At 42.7% G+C, this 23,787-nt stretch overlaps 1 protein-coding gene across 3 annotated transcripts; it reads right to left on the bottom strand.

Annotated features, from left to right (window-relative positions):
* Positions 1-283: 283 nt before the first annotated feature.
* Positions 284-23,054, bottom strand: LOC116630208 (cytochrome P450 2U1). Of its 3 annotated transcripts, none has more exons than XM_032400969.1 (5): positions 22,482-23,054; positions 7,467-8,102; positions 5,299-5,460; positions 3,696-3,863; positions 284-2,537 (listed from the first exon to the last, which is right to left on the bottom strand). In XM_032400969.1, the coding sequence occupies exons 1-5, from the start codon at positions 22,969-22,971 to the stop codon at positions 2,359-2,361; spliced, it is 1,635 nt and encodes a 544-aa protein (XP_032256860.1). In that variant the 5' UTR covers positions 22,972-23,054; the 3' UTR covers positions 284-2,358. The 3 variants fall into 3 exon arrangements, 1 of the variants encoding a protein (XP_032256860.1); XR_004298895.1 differs by lacking the exon at positions 284-2,537 and adding an exon at positions 4,798-4,909 and having other exon boundaries at positions 3,774-3,863; XR_004298894.1 differs by lacking the exon at positions 284-2,537 and adding an exon at positions 3,963-4,909 and having other exon boundaries at positions 3,782-3,863.
* Positions 23,055-23,787: the final 733 nt, after the last annotated feature.

The following is a 23,787-nucleotide window of genomic DNA, read 5'->3' as shown; positions in this document are numbered from 1 at the left end:
GGCGTGGAAAATCAGAAACCTGAGCTGGGACGGTCCTGAGAGTAACTGTGCTCTGAGGGGATATTTTAAAAGAATTATCCTCCAGTTTAAAGCCATGTTTCTGTTACATTGTGACCGTCTCTCTCTTTGGAGGTCTGCTCCCTCCTCCATTTCCTAACTCGGCTTGTAGTTTAAAAAAAAATTTTGTTTAGCAGTTAAAACAAGAAACAAAAAACCAGACGATACTATTTCAGTTAAAACTGAAAGTTTAATAAAAGCACCAAAAATTATGCTAAAGATGAGGATTAAAAATTAGGCATTAGGAAGATATATAAAACAAAGTATTATTATTTTTACACTTCAAATAAATCATAAGGTACAAAAATCATAAAATGCCAACATATACAAGGACGGCATTAACAGTCCTTTCAGTGATTTACCATATAAAGATGTTTTTAAAGTGCTACAGTCTGAGGCATTATATTTAAGAGTTTAATGAACATCTGATTTCAACAGAATCTCACAGGTTTGTTTTTTTCAAGTAAGCTACAAACTGCTTGGTTAGGAATGTTGAAAATGTATGTATAAATTAAGGAGTAATAAACTTGCTAATGCCAAATTATTAGGGCAATGCAAAAACATATAAAATTCCAGCTGAGGAACAAACTGTCCTGCTCAAGGTACAGTGTAACCACACACCATCATCTCATCACAAATCTAGACAACCACTCCATTTGCTCACAATTCCTGGGCAGTTAGTTTATTTGGTTTGGTTTTTTGTTTTTTTTTTTCAGTTGACAAAAGTCCTCAAGGCACCTAGAGATCTGCCTGTACCTCATCCATCTGCACTGAAAATGCCCAGTAGACTCCCCTGGGATCAGGTGACAGCAATACAGGGCAGTGGCAAGGAGAGGACTCTCCAGTCACGAGGACTGGTAGGTCTGAAATGAACAACGGGACCTTCTAACTGGGTACCTTCACTTCTCTGATGCTCAGCTCTGTCAGCTACAAATAATGTCTTCTTAATAGAGTTTCTGTAAGAATGATATAGGCATACAAGGCAAGCACTAAGTATGGTGCCCGCAGGAGGGAAGGCTCCACACTGTGGGTGCACATCTTATTATCGTGGTTACTTCTCTATCAGGAGCACTATGGGAGAATCCAGGAGAGGGCTGGTCATTCTTCGGAGCATGCCCTCATTGGGGGAAATACTGGCAGAGTGGTAGGCAGGATTATTCCTCTGGGTACAGGTCTGCTCAGACACAGCATCCTGGCCGCACGCAGCAAAAGGCCAATAGCTCCATCATCGTTGTGATAACCAAAGATGCACTTACACATTTCCAAATACCCCCTGAAAGGGGTCAGTGTCTTTTTTGAGAACTGCTCTTCTGAAGGGACCCTCTTTATTAAGGAACGATGTGGGTCTCTTAACAAGATTAAGAATGCCTCTGTGTCTCTGAGAGGTACTAAGGCGAGAGACATACGGAGCCCGTGCAAGCGAGAGAGAGAGAACCATAGTCTGAATCCTTCCCGAGGAATCCCAGTATCAGAATTCCCAAGCGCACAGTTCAGGGCTCAAGTGGAAAGGCAGAGCTGTACGTCTGCAAGCAGCTCAGCAGAGAGGGACTCGGAGCCACGAAGCCTCTTCTTCAGCCAAGCCTCACTGCGGCTGCGGTGGGAACAGAAGGCAGACATACACACTCAAGCAACAGGCTCCCCTCTCCGTACCCGACAAGGGCACTTGAGTCTGTGTCTACAAAATGTAAAAAACTACATCACAAACGAAAAGATAACAGCTACAGAACAAGCCTCCCCCCTCCCAAGACCAACATAGGATCTGTGCAGAGAAAAGCTCTAACTCGTCATGACTGAAACCCACGTCTTTGGCAAAGTGTTCAAGTCGGAACCCCGCTTTCGTGCTGTCATAGGTCTTGAGCTTGTGGGTCCTCCTTCGGCTTCTTCAGTACTTAACAGTGTTTTGGTGATGTCAGGAAAGACATGCAGCATTTGACCTTCCTTAGTGCTGAGAGAGGAGAGAAGGCACGTTTTCTTAAACTCATTTGACACACGGAATGACTGAGGCACTGAGTGATGAGGAGGAATGTTCACTGGTGGAAGCCACGGGGGATAAAATCCAGATCTCCTGCTTCCCGAGCCGGCACTCGGGTCCCCATCCCCTAAGTCACAGACGGGCGTCACTAAAGTGACGGAAGGGTCCTGCTGAGGAATCTTCCAAGATGCAAGCTCCGTCCACATTCTGGTCTCCCTCTCATCTGAACCTAACCTGGGGCCACTGCGTTGCTGGGTCTGCCGTCAACTGCAGAAGGAAGAATCTGCTGAGGAGGAAATGTATTTACATTCTCTTCTTGGACGTGTTCTTTATCTCTTTGAAATGATTATATTAAATGGGTGTGGGGCTAGAGTTAAACCATATCTTCCAGTCAGGATGGGCTTCTTAGAATTCTTGGGTAAAGCAAATGTGAAACTCTGCATTAGGCTCACAAACATCAGAAATAATTCCATCTTGGCCAGTTGTTCTCCCATACACACCCGCTTCCCTAAAAATGAGATCAGAAGAGAAAGTTGGGATTATAATACCACCACTCTTCCTATCTCGAGATCAGAGCAATTTTATATGAAATATCTCAATTAAGTGTTTTAAATGAAGATACAGAGAGGTGGGTTTTTTTTTTTTAAGATTTTATTTATTTATTAGAGAGAGAGCACAAGCAGGGAGAGTGGAAGGCAGAGGGGGAAACAGGCTCCCCACTGAGCAGGGAACCCAATGCGGCGCTCGATCCCAGGACTCTGGGATCATGATCTGAGCCAAAGGCAGATGCTTAATGACTGAGCCACCTAGGCACCTCTAGAGAATTTTAAAATAAAATGGCCACATATACCTCATGGCTTCCTAAAGAATATGCTGATCAGAATTTTTATGTACTAAATTCACATTTTAACTCCCACTCATGAAAACCTATCCTCATTCTAGACTGGAACTAGAGACAGATCCAGGCTACTCTGTCTCCTCCATACCTACTTATCTCTTTCCTTTGCTCTTACCTGGAAGATCAAAGAGAAAATGAGTCAAATGAGAATCTCTGGAGCATTCCTTTTTTATAGAAAGAATCCTACATGTGCTCATCCAGGTGTCTAAAAGAGGGACTGGTGAAGTTGGAGAACCCAGCCTCTCAGCCACCAGCCCAGCAAAAGATTACAAGTTGCTCTTAATGCCAACAGTTTCCTGAGACTCAAATAATCACTTGTGCAGCTCAGAAAGGGAGATTTCTAGTCATATTAAAGGATTTAAAACCAATGCTTTCATTTTGTTTTTAAAATCTGAAATGAATATAGTGGGGCTGTATTATCTTGATTATTTACCTCTTCTCTTACATTTGCTTGCTAAGAAAGAAATATTTTTAAAGATTTTATTTATTTATTTATTTTAGAGAGATAGAGAGCATGAGCCCGGGGGGAGAGGGAGAGAGAGAATCTCCAGCAGACTCTGCACTGAGCTCAGAGCCCCATGTGGGGCTCTATCTCACAACCCTGAGATCATGACCTGAGCCGAAATCAAGAGTCGGATACTTAACTGACTGAGCCACCCAGGCTCCCCAAGAAAGATATATTTTTAAAACAATACCATGAAATAATAAAAGATTCTTTTAGCTCTACCTCTTTAATTATGCCATTAAGAAAATAAAAGTTTAACTGACCTATCCCAAAAGGAATAAATGTTTCTTTTTTAATAAGTTGTCCTTGATCATCCAGAAATCGATTAGGGTAGAAATCATCTGGTTTCTCCCAAGTGGCTGGGTCTCTGTGTACTGACCACAAGTTGGGTAATATCACTGTGCCTTTAGGAATACTATATCCTTGGAGCACTAAAACAAACAAACAAAAGAACCCAGTGTCATTAAACATGTTCTTACTAATAGTTTTCCCTAAACATCACTATCTGAAAAAGAAATCTAGTTACATACCTAGCTACTTAATTTGTGGAGACTAAACATTGAGGTGCTGGAGGGTGGGGGCCAGACCTTATCAACTGGCATGCTCTCCACGTGCTCCCAGGACCCAGCCTGAGATAAGGCACAGGATTTGCTTTAACAGATGTTGAATTAATGAATTAAATCAAACCAGAAAAACATTACAATTAAGAGAAAACACTGAAACAGAAATCATAGGACATTCCAGGTAAACTTTCCGAAGAATTACAAATTTTGTGATATTAAAAAAAAATCGTTAAGAGAGAATATATTTACAATACTGTAGTGTAAAAAATTTGCACATAGGAGGACCCACATGGTTCAAATTCATGTTGTTCAAGAGTCAACTGTATTGTATGGTAGTAATTGATAAAATAAATTATATCTACATCTGTACTTTATGCATTCATGGTATACTGTTTTCTTAATTTCTTCGGTATTTCTAGGCTACACAGTTCATCTGTGAATTTTTTCAAATTGTCACAAATCTCCCCAAAATTTTCCAATGTTTTTATTAAGAAAAATCTGCATATAAGTGGACCCACGATGTTCACCCCTGTGTTGTCCAAGGGTCAACTGTACAGGGAAGTCAACAGGCTCTCAGCAGCTGACAAGTTCATATGCACTTTAAACAGTGCCCAAAAGATACAGCACACACAGTGCATCTAACTTGGACAGAAGAAAACATGAAGTGATCCAATGTCATTTATAAGTTATTGCTTCCTACAACTGTCTCATAACTATATTTAAGCCTGTTACATCATGGGCTGTCTCCAGAGGAGGTAAGTTCCTTCTTATGAGGGATTTTACATAGAGTCTGGCTGCTTACGTGTCAAAGACATGACACAATGGACACATCTCCGTGTAGGTGGGAAGTTGAAACAGGTGCCCTTGGAATCAGAAGGGCTCTTCCAAGTCATATTTGTGCTTCAGTTGTAGAACTGTAAAAGGTGAAGTAGGGTAATTCCCAGTTAAAATACTTAATTTCATATTTAGACGAGCTCTTCTGACCTTCCAAGAAGACAGAGAGGTGCCTTTGTTAATTCCGGCATTTTTCCTGCCAATATAGCCATCTTAAATGGTAGAATTTGCTTGACGGTGTAAGTGCGCATGCTCTGAAGTCCAGAGAGCTATTTAGAAAACAAGCCAGGCGGGAATGCCAGTACATCAATAATAGACAACCGAGGGCCGAAATGTTCCCTGGATGTTTGATTATCCACGACATGGTGTTAAACCCTCAGAATGGTCAGCACACCGTCACTTCAACTCCTTTGGATTAAGGGCAGGGCTTCCCTCAAGGGCACTCAAAGGAGAGAGATCCCAGACTTGCCTGTTTTCTCCGAGGTCATGTGAGGAATGGCAAGCGGCACCACTGCCGTCAGCCTCTGGACCTCCATGATGGTGGCTTCCGTGTAGGGCATCTGGGCCTTGTCAGTGAGGGAAGGGACTCTGTCAGCACCAATGACCCTTTCGATTTCTTCCTGAACCTTTTCTATTACAAAAAAAAAAAAAAAAAAAGGAAAAAATAACAAATAGTAAACCAGAAGATAAGGCAGGAGAATTGAGACTGCCATCCTATGCGTACTTGCCATCACATCATACCCACAACCGCTAAGCGGACAGTTCAGACCTGACTCAGCCTCGGAGAAGTGGAGCACTGGTCACATATCCAAGTAGAGGCAGCTGGTCCCAGGGACCCGGTACCACCTTGTGACTCGGAAAGTGGCCAGCAGAACAGATAGATGGGTAAAGGAGAAAGCATTCTGGAATTAGGGAGTCCTCTTGATCATTCTCTCATAGGAACAGGAGACTGACTCTCTCAGTCAGACAACGTGAGGCAGCCAGCGTGGCCCCCAGGGATCCCTGCCTCTCAGTGTTCACATCCTTGTATAGTCCCCTCCCACCAGGTACCACGTTGGTCTGTGTGACCAACAGAATAAAGGAGAAGTGATGCCGTGTCAGTTCTGGGCTTGGGTCATAAGAAACACTCTGGCTCCTGTCTGGGTACTTGCTCTCTCTTGGGTCACTCATCTTGAGGGAAGGCAGCTGCCAAGTCAGGCAGCCTTATGGAAAAGTCCAAATGGTAAGGCCTGCAGCCAACAGCCAAGGGGACAAGCCATCTTAGAAGTGGACCCTTCAGTCCCAGTCAGGTCTGCAGATGGCTGAAGCTCCAGCCAACATCTTGACAACAACTTCCCGAGAAATCCTAAGCCAGACCAACTGGGCGAAACTGCTCTTGGATTCCTGATCCCCAGAAACTCTGTGAGATAGTAAATGCTGGTTGTTTTAAGCTGCGAAATTTGGGGATAATTTGGTACTCATCAAGAGTTAACTAATGCGGGAAGCATAATCTCATTTATAACAGACAGAAAACGGCCCCTCAGCGATGTCCACACCCCAACCCACCAGAACCTATGAATATGCTACTTTATGAGGCAAAAAAAGACCCTGCAGGTGTGGGGCGCCTGGGTGGCTCAGTCATTAAGCGTCTGCCTTCGGCTCAGGTCATGATCCCGGGGTCCTGGGATCGAGCCCCGCATCGGGCTCCCTGCTCAGCAGGAGGCCTGCTTCTCCCTCTTCCACTCCCCCTGCTTGTGTTCCCTCTCTCAGTGTGTTTCTCTCTGTCAAATAAATAAAAATAAAAATCTTAAAAAAAAAAAAAAAGACCCTGCAGGTGTGATTTGATTAAGGGCTGTGAGATGGGGAGATGACCCTGGATTTTCTGGGTGTGCATGAATTACATGGGTTTTCAAACTGAAGAACTTTTCCCAGTTTAGTGTCAGAGGGAGATTTGAGTCAAAGAAAATGGTGAGAAGAGCTGCAATATCCCTGGCTTTAAAGATGGAAGAAAGGGGCCAGGAGCCAAGGGAGCTGGAAATGGATCCTCCTCTAGAGCCTCCAGAAAGGAATGCCACCTTGCCAACATTTTGATTTTAGCCCAATGAGACACGGACCTTCAAGATAACAAATTTGTGTTGATTTAAGTCACTAAGTTTGTGGTGATCTGTTATAGGAGCAATAGAAAAGCAATACACTGTCCTCTTCTGTCGTCTTCCACTGTGAACTGCCAGACACCACCTATCGGTATCGACATGGTGGAAGCAGCTCTGTGATCTCGGGAAAGTCACATAACTTCTCTAGGTCTCTGTTCTCCATTTTCAAAACAAGATGACTGGGTTCAGATAATCATTGTAACTCCTGTTAGCTCTAAATTGTCCTTCTTTTCTAAAAAGTCTTCCTCTAGCATACATTTCACACAGAATCAGACCTGTAGAGATTTAAAGCAGGGGCAAGAAGGTATGACATTAGTCCTACTGTCTAGAAACTTGGGAGTTTCGCTGTTAACACCTTCCCAACTCCCTGTGGGATTCAAGTGTGTCCACTTTGTTTTCTGGCCTGAAGACACTGCTTAGTGCTAGGAGCCAGGATCGCCCAAGTTGCTGATACTGATTTAAATCATCTGGCTTTGCCTGAATGAAGGAAACATCTGTTAATTACCTTGTATGTCGGGGTTCAGTGACACATACAGAAGGCACCAAAGCAAGGAGTTAGTTGTGGTATCAGTTCCAGCAATGAAGAGATCACCAATGATATAAAATAAGTAATCTTCATTAAAGCTACTATTGCTGTTATTTTTTCTCTCCTCCTCCACGTGGAGAAGGTACATGTCTATGAAGTCCTGAGGGTTCTCTACATCCAGAGACTCTCGATGGTCTCTGATGATTTTTTTAAGGAAAGTGGTAATATCCTTTTCGATTTGTCTGAATTCCTTAAATGGTCCAAAGGGAAGATAATAAAGCCAGGGGCATATGTTGACCAGGAGGAGCTGGGTGTTCAGACAGATTTCTAAGGCTCGTGACATAAGACTGAGCATTTTCTTAAACTCACTATTGGTGTAGTCAAAGCGCTGGCCAAAGCACAGGGAGCAAATGATGTTAGAGACGGCATTGTTGATAATGGGGAAAGGGTTGAAGGGGTCTTCTCCATGCTTCTGCATTTCCTCCTTCACATATTTAAACTCTTCAATAATCTTGGGCTCCAAGCTCAGCTTTCCCAAGCCAAAATGACGAAGAGTTGAATGCGAGAACTTCCTCTGTTGTCTCCAGACAGGACCATAATGTGCGAATACAATCCCTGCAAAAGGACCGCGAGAAAAGAAGGTGAGGGAGAGCAATGCCTGACCCTACTGAGCAGGACCTACGATGAGGTGTGTTCTGTGTTTGTCAAATCCCTTGTGCAAAATTCAGCTACAGGTAGAGATTACCAGCCAAGAAGAATGATTAGCAAAGTCGTATTATCATGATAGTATAAGTTCCTAATAACAAAAATCATACCCGATAAAGCTTATTATGATAGGTAGGAACTGCTGGTGAAATGAAAAGCAATGATTTTCAATTTCTAGAGTCAGCGTAAATTTCCAAATCTTGGGCTTCGTAAGAGTAAGTCCAGGCTTTTTAAAGCATTTTTTAATGCTTCAGGCTGGATATCCCCACATTCTCAGCATTCGGAATAGAAGGAGGGCAGGGACGTTATCGGATTGTGCTGACCATTAAGATCCCAGCTTCTGGCATCATTCTGGGGATGCAGGAGGAGCTTGTTAAATATTAACTGAATAAATCAACAGCCCAACTGGATTATAACCCTGGCTATCAGTTTGGAACCGAATAACTGGCAGGTACTCTAAATTGTCTGTTGCTAGCAACAACCCTAATTTAAAAACATCTGAACTCAAGGTCTCCACAACTCTACCTTATTTGATCCTCACTTATGTTATACATCCCCCATCACCAAAACGCAACAGAGTTGTTCTGAGATGTTATATCAAATTGTTTTCAAATATCCCTTGTTTCCCATCACCTATTTCCCATCACCCTCTTATTTTCCATGGTGCCCTTTATTGTCCCAGCTGGTCCTCCTTTCCCATTTTTAATTGACTTCATTTCTGCTACTTTTGAGGACATGCTTCACGTATTTAACAAATATTTCTGAATGCCGACTGTGTGCTGGGCACCGAGATGTGTAAATACAGACCCTTCTCTGTGGTTAAATCTTCTCATAATCTTTAATACCTCCATAAAGTGTCCTTCAATACACACATCCATGTGGTCAAACGAATCAGACAATCTATCAGCTTGGCTTTTCTCCTTGGACTCTGCCACACATCTGCTCAGATCTGCAATGGCTGCCTTTCCAGATCTTCTGTTCAGGTGTTTGGTGACTTCTGTGTGGCATTATTAAGAATTTTCTTAAACTCTCCTGTGTTGAACCCATTTCCTGGATTTTACTTCTTCCTCTTTCTAGTTTCCTTCCCTGATTTTGCTAAAGCAAAAATGCATGGGAGGCAAATTTCTAAAGATTTTTTAGAAAATATATTTATTCTACCTTTTTTACTTCCTCAGAATTTTGAGGACATTGCTAAGAGTGGATTGATGAGTCATAAAAATGTACATCTTCAATGTACAGAAGACTTGCCAAGTTACGCTATGAAGTGCTTAAAGCACATTGTCTTAATCACTGTTACTTTTTTTTTTAATTTTATTTATTTATTTGAGAGTGAGAGAGAGCATGAGAGAGAGAGAGAGAGAGCACAGCAGTGAGGAGGCTTAGAGGGAGAAGCAGGCTCCCCGCCGAGCAGGGATCCTGATGTGGGGCTGGATCCCAGGACCCTGGGATCATGACCTGAGCCGAAGGCAGACGCATAATGACTGAGCCACCCAGGCGCCCGATCACTGTTGCTTTTTAAGATATAAATAAGACTTCATAGTAAGTCTTAACATCTAATAGGGAGTCCCCCCTCCTTCTTCTCTTTCAAAATTATTTTATTATTATTATTATTATTCTCGGCTCCTCACTCTTCTATAAAACTTTCAAGTCAGCTTGTCAAGTTCTACCAACAAAAAACTTTTGGGATTTTCACTAGAATTGCATTTAATTTATAGATTTGAAAATAACCTTCTTTCGGATAATTGAACCTGCTTGCAATGCAAGAATAAATCCAATTTTGGTTATAGTGTTTTTATGGTTTTAATTGTTGGATTTGGTTTCCTAATATATTTTTTAAAGATTTATGTATTTATTTTAGAGAGAGAGAGCAAGAGTGGTAGGAGCAGAGGGCAAGGGAGAGAGAATCCAAAGCAGACTCTGAGCTGAGTGTGGAGCCCAACGCAGGGCTGGATCTCACAACCCTGAGATCACAACCTGAGCTGAAACCAAGTCAGACACTTAACCGACTGTGCCACCCAGGCACCCCCCCCAATATTTTTTTTTTTTTAGAGATTTTATTTATTTGACAGAGAGATAGAGCCAGAGAGCACAAGCAGAGGGAATGACAGAGGGAGAGGGAGAAGCAGGCTCTCCACTGAGCAGGGAGCCCGATGTGGGACTTGATCCCAGGATCCTGGGATCATGACCTGAGCCCAAGGCAGACGCTTAGCCATCTGAGCCACCCAGGCATCCCCCCCAATATATTTTTAAATTCATAATCATAAGTGAAAATGGTCAATAAATTTCCACTCTCATAATATACTTGTCTGAATATACTGACCTCTTAAAATAAGCCAGGGTATATTCTTTCTCTCTGGAAGAATTTGTCTAAAACTATAATGATATGTTCCTTTTTTTTCTTTTATGCTTTTTTATTTTCCAGATATATAAAGTTGGTCATCTAACTCACTAGTTTTCAGACCTTTATCCTAATAAATAACTTAAGATTCTACATTTGCTTCTGAGTACCACATGAGCTACAGTCCACAAGTACTGTTTGCATGTATTTTCATTATAATCTTGTTTAAAATTTTTTGTTATGATTTTTTTGCTACCTAATTTGTCTTATACTGATTTTTGACACGAATGAGGCTTACTTTTTAGCCTAGTACGTTATCAATTTTAATAAAATTTCCAATAAAATTGAGAAGAATTTTTATCTAAATCAGTTGTTGGATACAGGGTTCTCTATATGTCCAATAGAAAAAGCCAATAAATATTGGAATCAAATCTTTTGTACCCTTAGCAAATTTTTATCTTCCTGCTCTCTCAATTATTCAAATACTTATGTTAAAATATTTTAGTACAACGGTACATTTATCAACTTCTCTTTGCAGTTCTGCAAGTTTTGCTACATTATTTTGCTATATAGCTGTTTATATCTATGTATCTATCATTGCTCTTAGGTACATATATACTTAGGTACACACAAGTTTAAAATTATTGTTATCTTCCTAGTTTAATAAAAAGCTTCATCATCATTTAATTCACTACTTCTTAACAATGAAGTTTGACTTAAAGTATACGTTGTCAAAAAGATACCAGCTTGGGGCGCCTGGGTGGCTCAGTTGTTAAGCGTCTGCCTTCGGCTCAGGTCATGATCCCAGGGTCCTGGGATCCAGCCCTGCATCGGGCTCCCTGCTCCACAGGAAGCCTGCTTCTCCCTCTCCCACTCCCCTTGCTTGTGTTCCTGCTCTCACTATCTCTCTGTGAAATAAATAAATAAAATCTTTAAAAAAGAAGACAACAGCTTTTCTTTTTAAAGTATTGTCTTAATATAACATTTTCCTTTCTTTTATTCTGAATTTTAATGTACCTTTATGTTTGGGGTATGTCTCTTTTTTGGGGAAGGGTATGTCTCTTTTAAAATAACATACCTTTGGGGGTGCCTGGATGGCTCAGTCAGTTTCAGCTCGGCTTTGGCTCAGGTTGTGATCTCATGGGTCACTGAGATCAGCAGGGTCGGGCTCCATGCTCAGTGGGAGTCTGCTTAAGGATTCTCTCCCTCTGCTCCTCCCCCTGCATGCATGCTTGTATGTGTTCTTTCTCAAATAAATAACCTTTTTAAAAATTAATTAATTAACATACATTTGGATTTTTAAAAAATCCATTCTAACAAAAAAAATCCATTCTAGCAATCTTTTAGCCAATTTATTCCATTTACATTTAATACAATTACTAATTTATTTCCAATATATTATTTTGAACTTTGTCCTACTGTATCTATTCTTTTTTCCCTTTCCTTTCTTGCCTTTTTTTGCATTAGAGAAACAGACTGAATCCTCACCCTAAATTTTTAACACATTTACTTAAAGTCTAGATTAACGATCAGCAAACTTCAGTCCACAGGTCAAATCCAGCCTGCTGCCTCTTTTTATACGGTCAGTCAGCAAAGATTAGTTTTTGTATTTTTAAATGGTTGGAAAAAATCAAAACAATATGTCATGATATACAAAAAATATGAAATTCAAATTTTAGGGTTTATAAATAAAGGTTACTAGAACACAGCCAGTTAGTAAGCCACTGTAATTCATTTACATATAGTCTGTGGCTGCTTTGGTGCTAAAATGGCAGGATGGTTGCAGCAGGGATTGGAAGTAGGAGAGAACCTTTTCTCTGCCAGGGTCCAAGCCAAGACAGAAAAATTTCCTTGTTTTCTTTTGTTACTGGTAGGTTTGTTGGGTGTTCCTTGTCAAATTCAATCTTTCACTCAAAGTGAAGCTCTTCAAGAGTCCTCTCTTTATCTAGAGGCAGCTTTTCATCTTGTGTGATACAAGCTCGTATCTCTCTGCCCTCACTCCACCCACTCCACATCCATGTGCAAGAGGTCACTAAAACCCAAGAGTGTCCAGAGCATCTACTTTCTGTTTTCTGAGGGAGTGGGTGTGGTGATAAGGAACTGGTCTAACTATATTTTATATGCATTTCAAACTCAGTGGCTCATCCCTGACTCCTGTAATCACTGGTACCTCCAATTCCTGAGACTTTCTGGGGTTCCACAGGGTAAACTGTCTCACATTCCACTCGTACACCCCGGCCCCATGTGGACACTTAGGAGTGGTCATCCTCCACTCTATGAAGTCACTGGCCAGTCCTAGGTCTACTTTTTGTCTTCAAATACTGTGGTACAGGATTATAGATTCATTTCACCATGGACAGCGTGTGTGCTTCTGTTAAAAGTCCCTCTGGTTTGGTGTGTGATTATCAAGACAGAGAAGAAATGGAAATGAAACTAGAACTCTCCCTTTATTCAATAAAGCCCCATAAACTATTTCCTAGGCAACCAGAGCTTAGTTACTCTTCCTGCATTTAACCATGGCCAAGTCTTGCTGCGTTCAGCGTTCAGACGCTAAGTGTTGTTGGGCCGCCTTCTTTTTCCTAACTTCAGGATCTGACACTACTTTTTTTTAAAAATTTTTTATTGTTATGTTAATCCCCATACATTACATCATTAGTTTTAGATGTAGTGTTCCATGATTCATTGTTTGTGCATAACACCCACTGCTCCATGCAGAACGTGCCCTCCTCAATACCCATCACCAGGCTAACCCATCCTCCCACCCCCCTCCCCTCTAGAACCCTCAGTTTGTTTTTCAGAGTCCATCGTCTCTCATGGTTCGTCTACCCCTCCGATTTCCCCCCTTCATTCTTCCCCTCTTGCTATCTTCTTCTTTTTTTTTCCTTAACATATATTGCATTATTTGTTTCAGAGGTACAGATCTGTGATTCAACAGTCTTGCACAATTCACACCGCTCACCATAGCACACATCCTCTCCAATGTCTATCACCCAGTCACCCCATCCCTCCCACCCCACCCCGACACTACTTTTAACTGCCATCTAATTTAAGGTATCACATATGACATCTTTGCTTTGTCCTATTTCTCAAGAAACTTTTTCTTTTATTAGGTCCTCAGTCTGTATCATCTACAATCTTTCAACTATGCATTTGTATTTTAGAAATATTTTCTCTAGTAAAATGCCTCTTTTCTAACAGTTTTTCCAATATTTATTTAGAGTCCCCTATGTGCCAGTTACTAAGGACATATAGATTAAAAAGACACATTCCCATTTTTTAAGATGTTAGTCTTTTGAAGAACTAGATCAACCAACAATCCAAATACACTGTTGTATGTTAGACTGTATTGAAGTTACATACTGTTTTGAATGCTGTATGTTAGAGTGTCCTGAAGTTGCAGAGTTGGAATATATTTATTGAATGCGGCATTGTTGGGATGTGTTGTATTGAATGTTTATGTTGGACTGTACTGAGGCTGCACAGTTGGGAGTGTACAGTATTGAATGTTTTATGTTGGACTGTATTGAATGTTGCACTGTTAGGATGTATTGATTGAATGCTGTATGTCAGAGGTGTATTGAAGCTGTAATGCAGACAAAGGAAGGAGCACCATGTCAGCTGAGGGAAGGAAGCACTTCTCAGAAGAGAGGACATGTGGGGCGCCTGGGTGGCTCAGTCGGTTAAGCATCTGCATTCAGCTCAGGTCATGATCTCAGGGTCCTGGGATCGAGCCCCGCATTGGGCTCCCTGCTCCGAGGGAAGCCTCCTTCTCCCTCTGCCTGCCACTCCCCCTGCTTGTGCTCTCTCCCTCTCTCTGTCAGATAAATAAATAAAATCTTTAAAAAAAAGAAAAAGAAAAAAAAACAAGTGAGGACACGTGAGCGGATGCTGCATTTGTAAATAAAGGTGTATGAAGGCACATTTTAGAAATATAACTTGAGCAAAGTTAAAGAGGATGTTTCAAGAAGGGCTAAATCATCTTTAGAGGGAAATCAGGTTTAGATAAGGCAAGGAGATGGAGAGGACCTTCTCAGAAGTGGCTAATATTTGAGGATTGGGACATCTGACAAGTTGACAGGTATGAAGTGCAAGACAAAAGAGGTGACCAAAGTGACCATGCCTGAGAATGCTAGGATGAGAGGCATGGACAGAATTAATGGCCTCAAGGTTCCAAACTTCACAAAACACTCATGTTTTGGAGCCAGAATGCCTTAAGGTTCTTAGGAATGTCTGAAAGAGGTTCAGGCTCATCTGACAGTTGTTGACCTCTCCATTCCTAGCCCTGAAAAGCAATGGTATTCACGGATATATATAAGGGCTTCATTTCAAGGAGGCTAATAACACTAAAACCTAAAAATGGCTCCAAAGCAAAAATCTGGACTCTTCTTGTTGGGCGGAATGACAAAAATATATCTTTAAGTAGGTTTGGCAAAAGGGCCCATTAGGCTGTGGAACCAAACCCAGGAAGAGCTAGGTGTTATCAGCTCAAAGAAGACTAAAGGCCACACAACTCACCTATTTTTCACTACTTTCTGTCTGGCTTCATTTTTTCCTACTGCAAACCAGCTCTTTCAAGCATCAGGGATTCCTGATCTTGGGATTCCGAATCTCCCGTTTTCCCCAGAGAAAAGGCCAGATCCAAGGCGGAAAATGCTGGAGGAGGATTCAAATGCTTCAGGCAGGTATTCCATGGTGATACCAATTTGGAACGCCTCAAGTTTATTTTGTCACTTGAGGTTTCCGGACTATGCTGTGAATATATTCTTGAGTTCTGTGCCCAGCCTACAGACTAGCCACGGATACAGAGAGGCAAGATATTCTGATCAGGTCATCTCTGATCACGGTCTATCCCTTGACCAATCACTGTGGCCAGAGAGGGGAGTTCATATAAAGATAGGACATCTCATGTTCCAACCAGTTAGTGGGTACAAAGGGTGGTGAAGACAAGGAGTTCCTCAAAGGGGAGTACTTTTCAGAGGAACAGGTGGTGGACAGTTGAAACAAAAATCCACTTCAAACCAAACACAGGATAGGCTAAATTGACCGTGATACATTCTCACAAACAGATGTTGTACGGCTCTTATGGGCTTTGCAGGAGAATATTGAATAATATGGAAATATAGTCAGAAAATTTAAGTGATAAAAACAATTTTAAAGAGTGTGAATATGATTCCATTTTAAAGAAGCAAATATTTTTTTTTTAAATACATGTACAATGTGATGAGCACTGGGTGTTATACGCAACTGATGAATTACTGCACACTACACCTGAAACTAATGATGTACTATATGTTGGCTAATTGAATCTACAGTTTTAAAAGAGAAAAAAAAAATACATGTACAAATAGAAAAAATACTGGAAGGTTGCCACAGGCTGAATGCTTGTGTCCCCTCCAAATTCATATGTTAAATCCTAATGCCCAATGTGATGGTATCTGAAGTGAGGTCTTTGGGAGGTGATTTAGGTCATGAAGGTGGAGCCCTCATGAATGAGATCAGTGCCCTTATAAAAGAGGCCCCAGAGAGCTCCCTTGCCCCCCTCTCACCATGTGAGGTTACACATGGCCATCTGGGAACTAGGAAGCGGGCCCCCACAAGACACGGAGTCTGCTGGGGCCTTGATCTTTCATTTCCCAGCCTCCAGAACTGTAAGAAATAAATTGCTGTTTATAAGCCACCCAGCCTATGGTACTCTGTTAAAGCAGCTCAAATAGGCTAAGATAAAGGCAATACATAAAAATGTCAGTAATGGCTATCTCAAAATAACAGTGATCACAGATGATTTTCAATTCTTTTTGAAAAAAATGGAAAGGAATTCTTTTTTCCTTTTCCATGTTTTATGTTTTACAGTAATGAATATACACTAAAGTAAAAATACTTAAAATACATTAAATTTGATGCGATTTACAGTTATCACACATACATTTTCTTCCTCCTGAAGCAGAGAAGGTGCTATCCATCTACTGATTATATTTGTCCTTTCTTTCCACAGGGACATAGAAGTGTTCCTCTTAGTGGGAATTCAGGCCTTCTTGATATGAGTACATGACTATTTCAAATACCTATTTTACTGCACTTACTACAAAATTTGGTTATCCTGCTTTCCTCATTCATTTTTATTTTATTTTTTTTAAAGATTTTATTTATTTATTTGACACAGCGAGAGACAGAGACAGAGAGCGAGCACAAGCAGGGGGAATGGCAGGCAGGGGAGAAGCAGGCTCCCTGCTGAGCAAGGAGCTCGATGCGCGACTCCATCCCAGGATCCTGGAATCATGATCTGAGCCGAAGGCAGCCGCTTAACTGACTGAGCCACCCAGGCGCCCCTCCTCATTCATTTTTAAATTCCCCAGATGAATTTTCATTTTCTACCTTCATTTCCTAATTTCATTTTGCATCTTTTTCCCCTTTGAAGTAGGTAATACTGACTGGTCTATATCCTACTTTTAAACTTCTTCCAATTTCCATTTTACTTTCCATTTTTATGGCTCTGCAGCTTGCTTTCACTGTTGTTCGAAGCCTCTAGCAATCTTTTAAAATTAGAAAGGATCTAATTTCTGTCAACAAGGAAATAGATAAATCAATTAACAAAAACCGGAAGTGGAAAGATACATTTGAGGCACCTAGGTGGCTCAGTCGATTAAGTATCCGACTCTTGATTTCAGCTCAGGTCATGATCTCAGGGTTGTGAGATCCAGCCCCACACATGGCTCCATGCCAGGTGTGGAGCCTTCTTAAGATTCTTCCCTCTCCTATGGGGAGCGCTGTGAACTGTGTAAGACTGATGAATCACAGACCTGTACCTCGGAAACAAATAATGCATTATATGTTAAAAAAAAAAAAAAAAAAGACGATAGCAGGAAGGGAAAAATGAAGGGGGGGAAATCGGAGGGGGAGACGAACCATGAGAGACTATAGACTCTGAGAAACTGAGGGTTCTAGAGGGGAGGGGTGTGGGGGGATGGGTTAGCCCGGTGATGGGTATTAAAGAGGGCACGTTCTGCATGGAGCACTGGGTGTTATACGCAAACAATGAATCATGGAACACTACATCAAAAGAATAAATTAATTAATTTAAAAAAAAAAGATTCTTCCCTCTCTCCCCCCCACACCCCCACCCCTGATCTCGAGAGCACTCTCTCAAGCAAACAAACAAATAAATAACATATGTAAGTTTTTAAAAAACATACCAAATGAAGCTATGTATTGTTTATGAATCTGAAGCAAATCTGAGTGGTAGATAAATGAATTTATATTGCTCTCTGAACTTCATATTTGAAATATTTTATAATAAAAATGTGATGTGCACAAACCTTTTAGAAGAAATAGACCACACTTGGAGTAAAGCACTCTTTTGGTAGCCTTGGCTCTGCCTTTGTAACTTTATTTTCTATTCCTGCTCAGGAAAAGAATCAGATAGAGTAATGAGTGTGATGGCCATGGCTAATGTGAAGTATCTTTATGGGATATCCAGCTTACTATAGTTTTTATGGGCTTAAAAAGAACATCAACTTGTCTAAGCATGAGATTTTGGGAAAAATTCAAATATAATAAACAAAATAAACAACCTCCCACATTCTAGAACTTTCTGGCAATGTGTTGTCAACTATTTCAAGCCTGCCCGTGCACATCACTGTTTATGAAACATTCACTTCTCTGCTAGTCTCGCCAACTTCAGCAGCAACGTTCCCCAAAATTATCTTGTAATAAATAATATTATTGACTTCTAATTCCTAATACCATTTCTCTTTCTCCTATACTCTATACATCTGTTTCCTAGGCAATTTCATGTTTTACAATTCTGCCATTGGGAACAGTGGCCAAAGGTAGCTGGGGCACTCCTCAAATCTTGCTGAGCTCAGCCTTTAGCTCCCATGGCTTCTCTTCTTCAGGCTGATAACTTCAGGCTATCCATTTCTTGATCTATAAAGTCTGCTCAGAATTTGTCTGGTCCTTCATCCTTTGAGGGACATCTTGAAATAAACTCACATTCTCCCCTTTTATTCTTCACCCTTGAAAAGTTTCCATTAAAAAAAATTCCTCAGCTATCTACATTTTCCTATTCAGATGATCTGTTCTCTACTCTAAGTTAACCCCACAAGCATTTCCTTTGTAGCCTATGGTTCTTCCTTCTCCTCTTGTCAATCACCTTCACCAGCCACAGTATTTTTCTCAATTCATAGCACATGACCCAACACACATCCATTAGAATACCAGAGCAGTATCACCTAAAAAATCCTAACTGTCTTCTGGGGGAATGAATGTTTTGAGATGCTGAAACACCAAGTTACCTCCAGTTCCCAGTCCTTTCCTACATAAAGGATCTAATAATAAGTTGTGACCCAACTAATACTTAGAAACTATTTATTACAGATTTTTGAGCAAACCACAAACCCACCAAGAAGGACCTCAAAGAAGAAAATCTAACTCATACCTTAAAAAAAAAATCCAAAGGAAAAGACATGCAAAAAAATTTACAGTATAATGTGGTAAGTGCATCAACAGATGCTTGTTATGCACATATTCACTCATTTCTTGATACCTACTTGTACCAGTAAGTGGGGAAACAGTGGTTCACATGATGAACCAAATCTTAGCCCTCGCAGAGTTTATATTCCATTAGTAGGTGGGGCTGGTAGTAACCTAAATATTTTCAAGGTGTTTAATGAGTGAAATATGAATGAGATAAAATAAGTTGTGATATTGTGCAGTGTCTAAAATAGGACTCAAAGGTGACAATTGGCCTGAGAGAGGATAAGGAGTCAGTCAAGTGAAAAGTTATTCCACGTCCAAGGACAACAAACCCAGCAGACTGAAACAGTCACAAGTTTGGCAGGAATCTGCTTAATTTGTCTAGAGCAGGTTGAAATGTACAAGTAAAGGCAGAATGAAAAGAGCTAAAGTCAGAAAGGCAGGCAGGAACCAGGTCGTTCAGGGCACAGTCAGTCAAGGATGGAGTTGGAGAAAACTGATTTCAGCTGGGGAGCAACACCGTTTGATTCATGGTTTTTAAAAAGAGATCCCTGGGGCACCTGCGTGGCTCAGTCGTTAAGCGTCTGCCTTCAGCTCAGGTCATGATCCCAGGGTCCTGGGATTGAGCCCCGCATCTGGCTCCCTGCTCAGCAGGAGGCCTGCTTCTCCCTCTCCCACTCCCTCTGCTTTTGTCCCCTCTCTCTATCAAATAAATAAATAAAATCTTAAAAAATTAAAAAAAAAGAGATCCCTCTGGTTGCTGTGTGGATAAAAAACTAGAGTGGAAGCAAGCAGGCTAGTTAAGAGGCTTCAAGTATCAGATGAAAAATGATGGTACTGATTGAGGGTGCTGACAATGGAGATGGAAAAAAGTAGACGGATGCAGAACTGCAGATCTGCAGGAGGAAGTGAAGAGATGTGCTGATTGGCAGGGGTTGGGAGTGGAACGGAGTTTAAAATGAAACAGTGCTATCATGGAGAAAGGGTAGCTCACCTCTCTTTGGTGGAGTAGAGAAGTAGGTCAGGGAATACATTCTTAAAGAGGTGACATTCAAGCAGGTATGAAAAAACAGAAAATAACAAGTGTGGGTGAGGATGAGGGCAGATTGGAACCTTGTTCACTGCCACCAGGGAATGTAAAATGGCGCAGCCACCATGGAAAACAGTAGGGCAGTTACCCAAAAAATTAAATAGAGAATTGCCTTTTGATCAAGCAATTCCATTTCTGGGTTTTTACCCAAAAGAACTGAAAGGAGGGACTTGAATGGATGTGTGCCATGTTCCTAGAAGCATTTTTCACAATAGCTATAAGGTATTAGTACCCAAGTTCCATCAGGGGACAAAAGGATAAACAAAATGTATTATAGACATTCAACAGAGTAGTATTCAGACTTAAAAAGAAAGGCAATTCTCACACAAGCTATAACATGGAAGAACCTTAAAACATGATGCTAAGTGAAATATGTCAGTCACAAAAGGACAAATATTGTATACCACTTATATTAAGTACCTAGAATAGTCACATTTGTAGAGGCAGAAAATAGAACAGTGGTTGCCAGGGGGTAGAGAGAGGAAGGAGGGGATTTTGTTTGTTTTTGTTTAATTTTAAGTAATCTCTACCCCCAACATGGGGCCTGAACTCATTACGCCAAGATTTTTTTTTTTTTTAAAGATTTTATTTATTTATTTGACAGAGACACAGCGAAAGAGGGAACACAAGCAGAGGGAGTGGGAGAGGGAGAAACAGGCTTCCCACAGAGCAGGGAGCCCGATGCGGGGCTCGATCCCAGGACCCTGGGATCATGACCTGAGCCGAAGGCAGACGCTTAACGACCGAGCCACCCAGGCGCCCCACGCCAAGATTTTGAGTTGAATGCTCTACCAACTGAGCCAGCCATGTGCCCCAAGGAGGGAGTTTTTTTTAATGTTTGGTTAATGGGTACAACGTTTCAGTTTTCCAAGATGAAAAGTGTTCTGCAGATGGTTGTAATGGTTTCACAACAATGTGAATGACTTAATGTCACTGAACTTAAAAATGGTTAAGTTGGCAAATTTTATGTTATGTGTATCTCACCACAATTTTTTTTTTTTTTTAATGAAAAGGGAGAGAAAAGAGGGGCGCCTGGGTGGCTCAGTCACTGGGCGTCTGCCTTCGGCTCAGGTCATAGTCCCAGGGTCCTGGGATCCAGCCCCACATGGGGCTCCCTGCTCCGCGGGGAACCTGCTTCTCCCTCCCCCACTCCCCCTGCTTGTGTTCTCTCCCTGTGTCTCTCTCTGTCAAATAAATAAAATCTTAAAAAAAAAAAAAAAGGGAGAGAAAAGAAAAGAAAAGCAAACAGCAGTTCTCCAGGCAGCCATGAGATGGGAAGAAAATTCTAGATAGAAGCAGCAGCGATGTGTGAAGGCAGGGAAATGGTGAATTATGAACGGTGACATTTGTTTTTCTGTGGGACATTTAAAACATTATGATCATCATTACTATTCATTTAAAATCCCGATGCAAAATTCTGGCTTAATGAGATTCTAAAAAGCCTGGATCTCTTTATGCCACATTCCACATTCTCCTAGATGTCAGTCTAGTGATGAAGACCCACATCCAGTTACAAAATTATCCAGCCCCAGTTTTGTTAAGTGCAGTAAAGGAAAAGCAATTGTGCATAGAAATTGGTTCCAAAAGGGAGCCTAAGTTGGAGAGGAAGTAAGAAAAAGCTTCCTGATTGATCAGCACACCTGATTGATGAAAAGGCAATTAAATTAACATCTAACTCAGACAAAAAAGTCTAGGATCTATACCAGCCAGTAAGACATAGAGTAAGACTGATAAACAAAGGGGAGGGGGGGTGGAGTTAGGGAAAGGGTAAATGTGATCTTTTATTGTAGTGGATAATATATTTCCCAACCTTCAAAACTGCCCAACTTGGATTTCCAGAACCAGAAATCAGAGGCTATAAACCCCGTAAAAGAGGTTTGCCCATAGGCTCCTAATGTGTTTTCTGGACCTTTTTTTATCTTATGGAAAATATCTTCTTAAACTCTCACTCAGAACCCAGAAGGTGTAAAGAATACCCCTGCCTCCTTCTAACACGGCCGAAGTGTCCCCCTGGAGACACAGCCTTGAGAACGAGGCCTTGTTCTGGGAAGGACAGAATATGCCTGGAAAGGTAGAGCCTGGCTTTCACACATTGTCTCCCACCCCCACCCCTGTCCCCATTACCCTTCCTCAACTTTCCTGTGGGTTTCCTACTTGTGATCTTGGGTTCCCTACTTGTGATCTTCCTACTTGTGATCTTGTGACTATTAACGAGTCACCCATCCAGCAGCTCGATACGATCTTAAAGGCCCCGTTAAAGGGACGCGTCGCCGCCGCCCTCCCACTTCGGGGCGGGATGCAGGTGGGCTAGGTGCGCCGGCTGGAAAGGACGCAGGAGGCGCCGCATCGCGCGTTCACGCGGCCCGCGATCCCCAAGGCTCCGGCTCACCCTTCTCCTTGGTTACGAGGGAGACGAGCGGCACCCGCGGGCGGTCGCTAAAGATCTCGGCCTGCTGCACCAGCGCCTCGCGCACGCTGTGGAAGTCGTTGAGGACCACCACCAGGTAGTGGCCGACGAAGAAGCTGAAGACGTTGCCGTACACGCGGGCCAGGTCGGCCAGGAACATCTGCGGGTTCAGGGCCGAGGGCTCCATTCCTGCGGCCCTCGCCTGGCGGTGCAGCCAACTCTTCCGTCGGAGGAACCGAGGCAGCAGCCCGAAGCCGAAGTTGCCCACTACGGGCCAGGGCGTGGGCCCAGGGGGGATGCCCCGCGCCCGGTGCCGCCACCGCCAGCTCCAGGCGAGCAGCGCCGCGAGGCTGAGCAGCAACAGCGCGCCGCCGGTGGGGTCCAGCCGCAGCAGCCCGGGAGGGGCGTGCAGCAGGCGCAGAGGCCAGGGCGAGCCCTCGGCGGGGGGCTCTGGCAGCCCGGGGGAGGCCATGGCCTGTGCGCCGGCGTCCGCAGCCTCAGCTTCCTCCGGCGAACCCTTGGAGACAGCGAGCTGACTGCGGGGCCGGCTCCCCGCACGCCCCCTGCTAACTGCGCAGCAAGGCGGAGGGCGGGCAGAAGAGCGCCGGAGGGCGTCCCGGATTGGCTGCGCCCACCGCGTTCTCTCCACCCCCCCCCCGCCTCCAATCAGCTACGCCCGAGCAGAAACGGGGACGCGCTCACCCGGGGGCAGAAGCGGTCCTCTGGTAGGCGGGGCGCGCGATCTGAAAGCTTGACCCCAAAGTCCTGTTGCGCCTCTCCTCCGGGTTGGGCACGGCAGTTACTGCCCCTGACACAAAGATGCTTGCGTTCCGATTGGCTGTCGGATTTCCTCGTGTTACCCGTGTGTCATTTGAATGTATAAACTGTGCCTGATGAACAGGCCGCCGACATGACTCAGCCTCAACAGCAGCACCTCTACCTAAGGGTCCCCGCGCCCACCTCGGTAGCAAAAAGACGGGGTTGCTGCTTTATCTAAACCGGGATTCAAAATTAAAAAAAATAATAATAAATAAATAAACCGGGATTCAGAGGAAGAAGGGACCGTTTCCTCCACTCAGAGACAGGAGGACGATGGGAGAGCAAAGTGCAGAATTTGCAGGTGCAGGAGGCTTAAGGCTGCGGGAAGGATGGGTGGGGGTGGGATAGGGGGAGGCGGGGGAGTAAAATTCTCAGAACCTGCCACTGGCAGGAAAACTTTATGCGGAGAGTGAAAGCTCAGCGTTTATTTCAGCATGTAGCCTGGGTAAAGCAGCAAGCCTAAGCCCGG

This window comes from Phoca vitulina, unplaced genomic scaffold (assembly GCF_004348235.1).
Source record: "Phoca vitulina isolate PV1807 unplaced genomic scaffold, GSC_HSeal_1.0 scaffold3, whole genome shotgun sequence".
NCBI lineage: Eukaryota > Metazoa > Chordata > Mammalia > Carnivora > Phocidae > Phoca > Phoca vitulina.
The sequence above is the reverse complement of the archived record's forward strand: the minus strand, read 5'-3'. Positions and strand labels throughout refer to the sequence as shown.

Coding starts and splice junctions, on each gene's coding strand:
- LOC116630208 (XM_032400969.1), bottom strand. CDS start 22,971: ATGGCCTCCCCCGGGCTGCCAGAGCCCCCCGCCGAGGGCTCGCCCTGG. Junction 8,103..22,481: donor CCTCGTAACCAAGGAGAAGG/GTGAGCCGGAGC, acceptor GTCCTTTTGCAG/GGATTGTATTCGCACATTAT. Junction 5,461..7,466: donor ACTGAACCCCGACATACAAG/GTAATTAACAGA, acceptor TTTTTGTAATAG/AAAAGGTTCAGGAAGAAATC.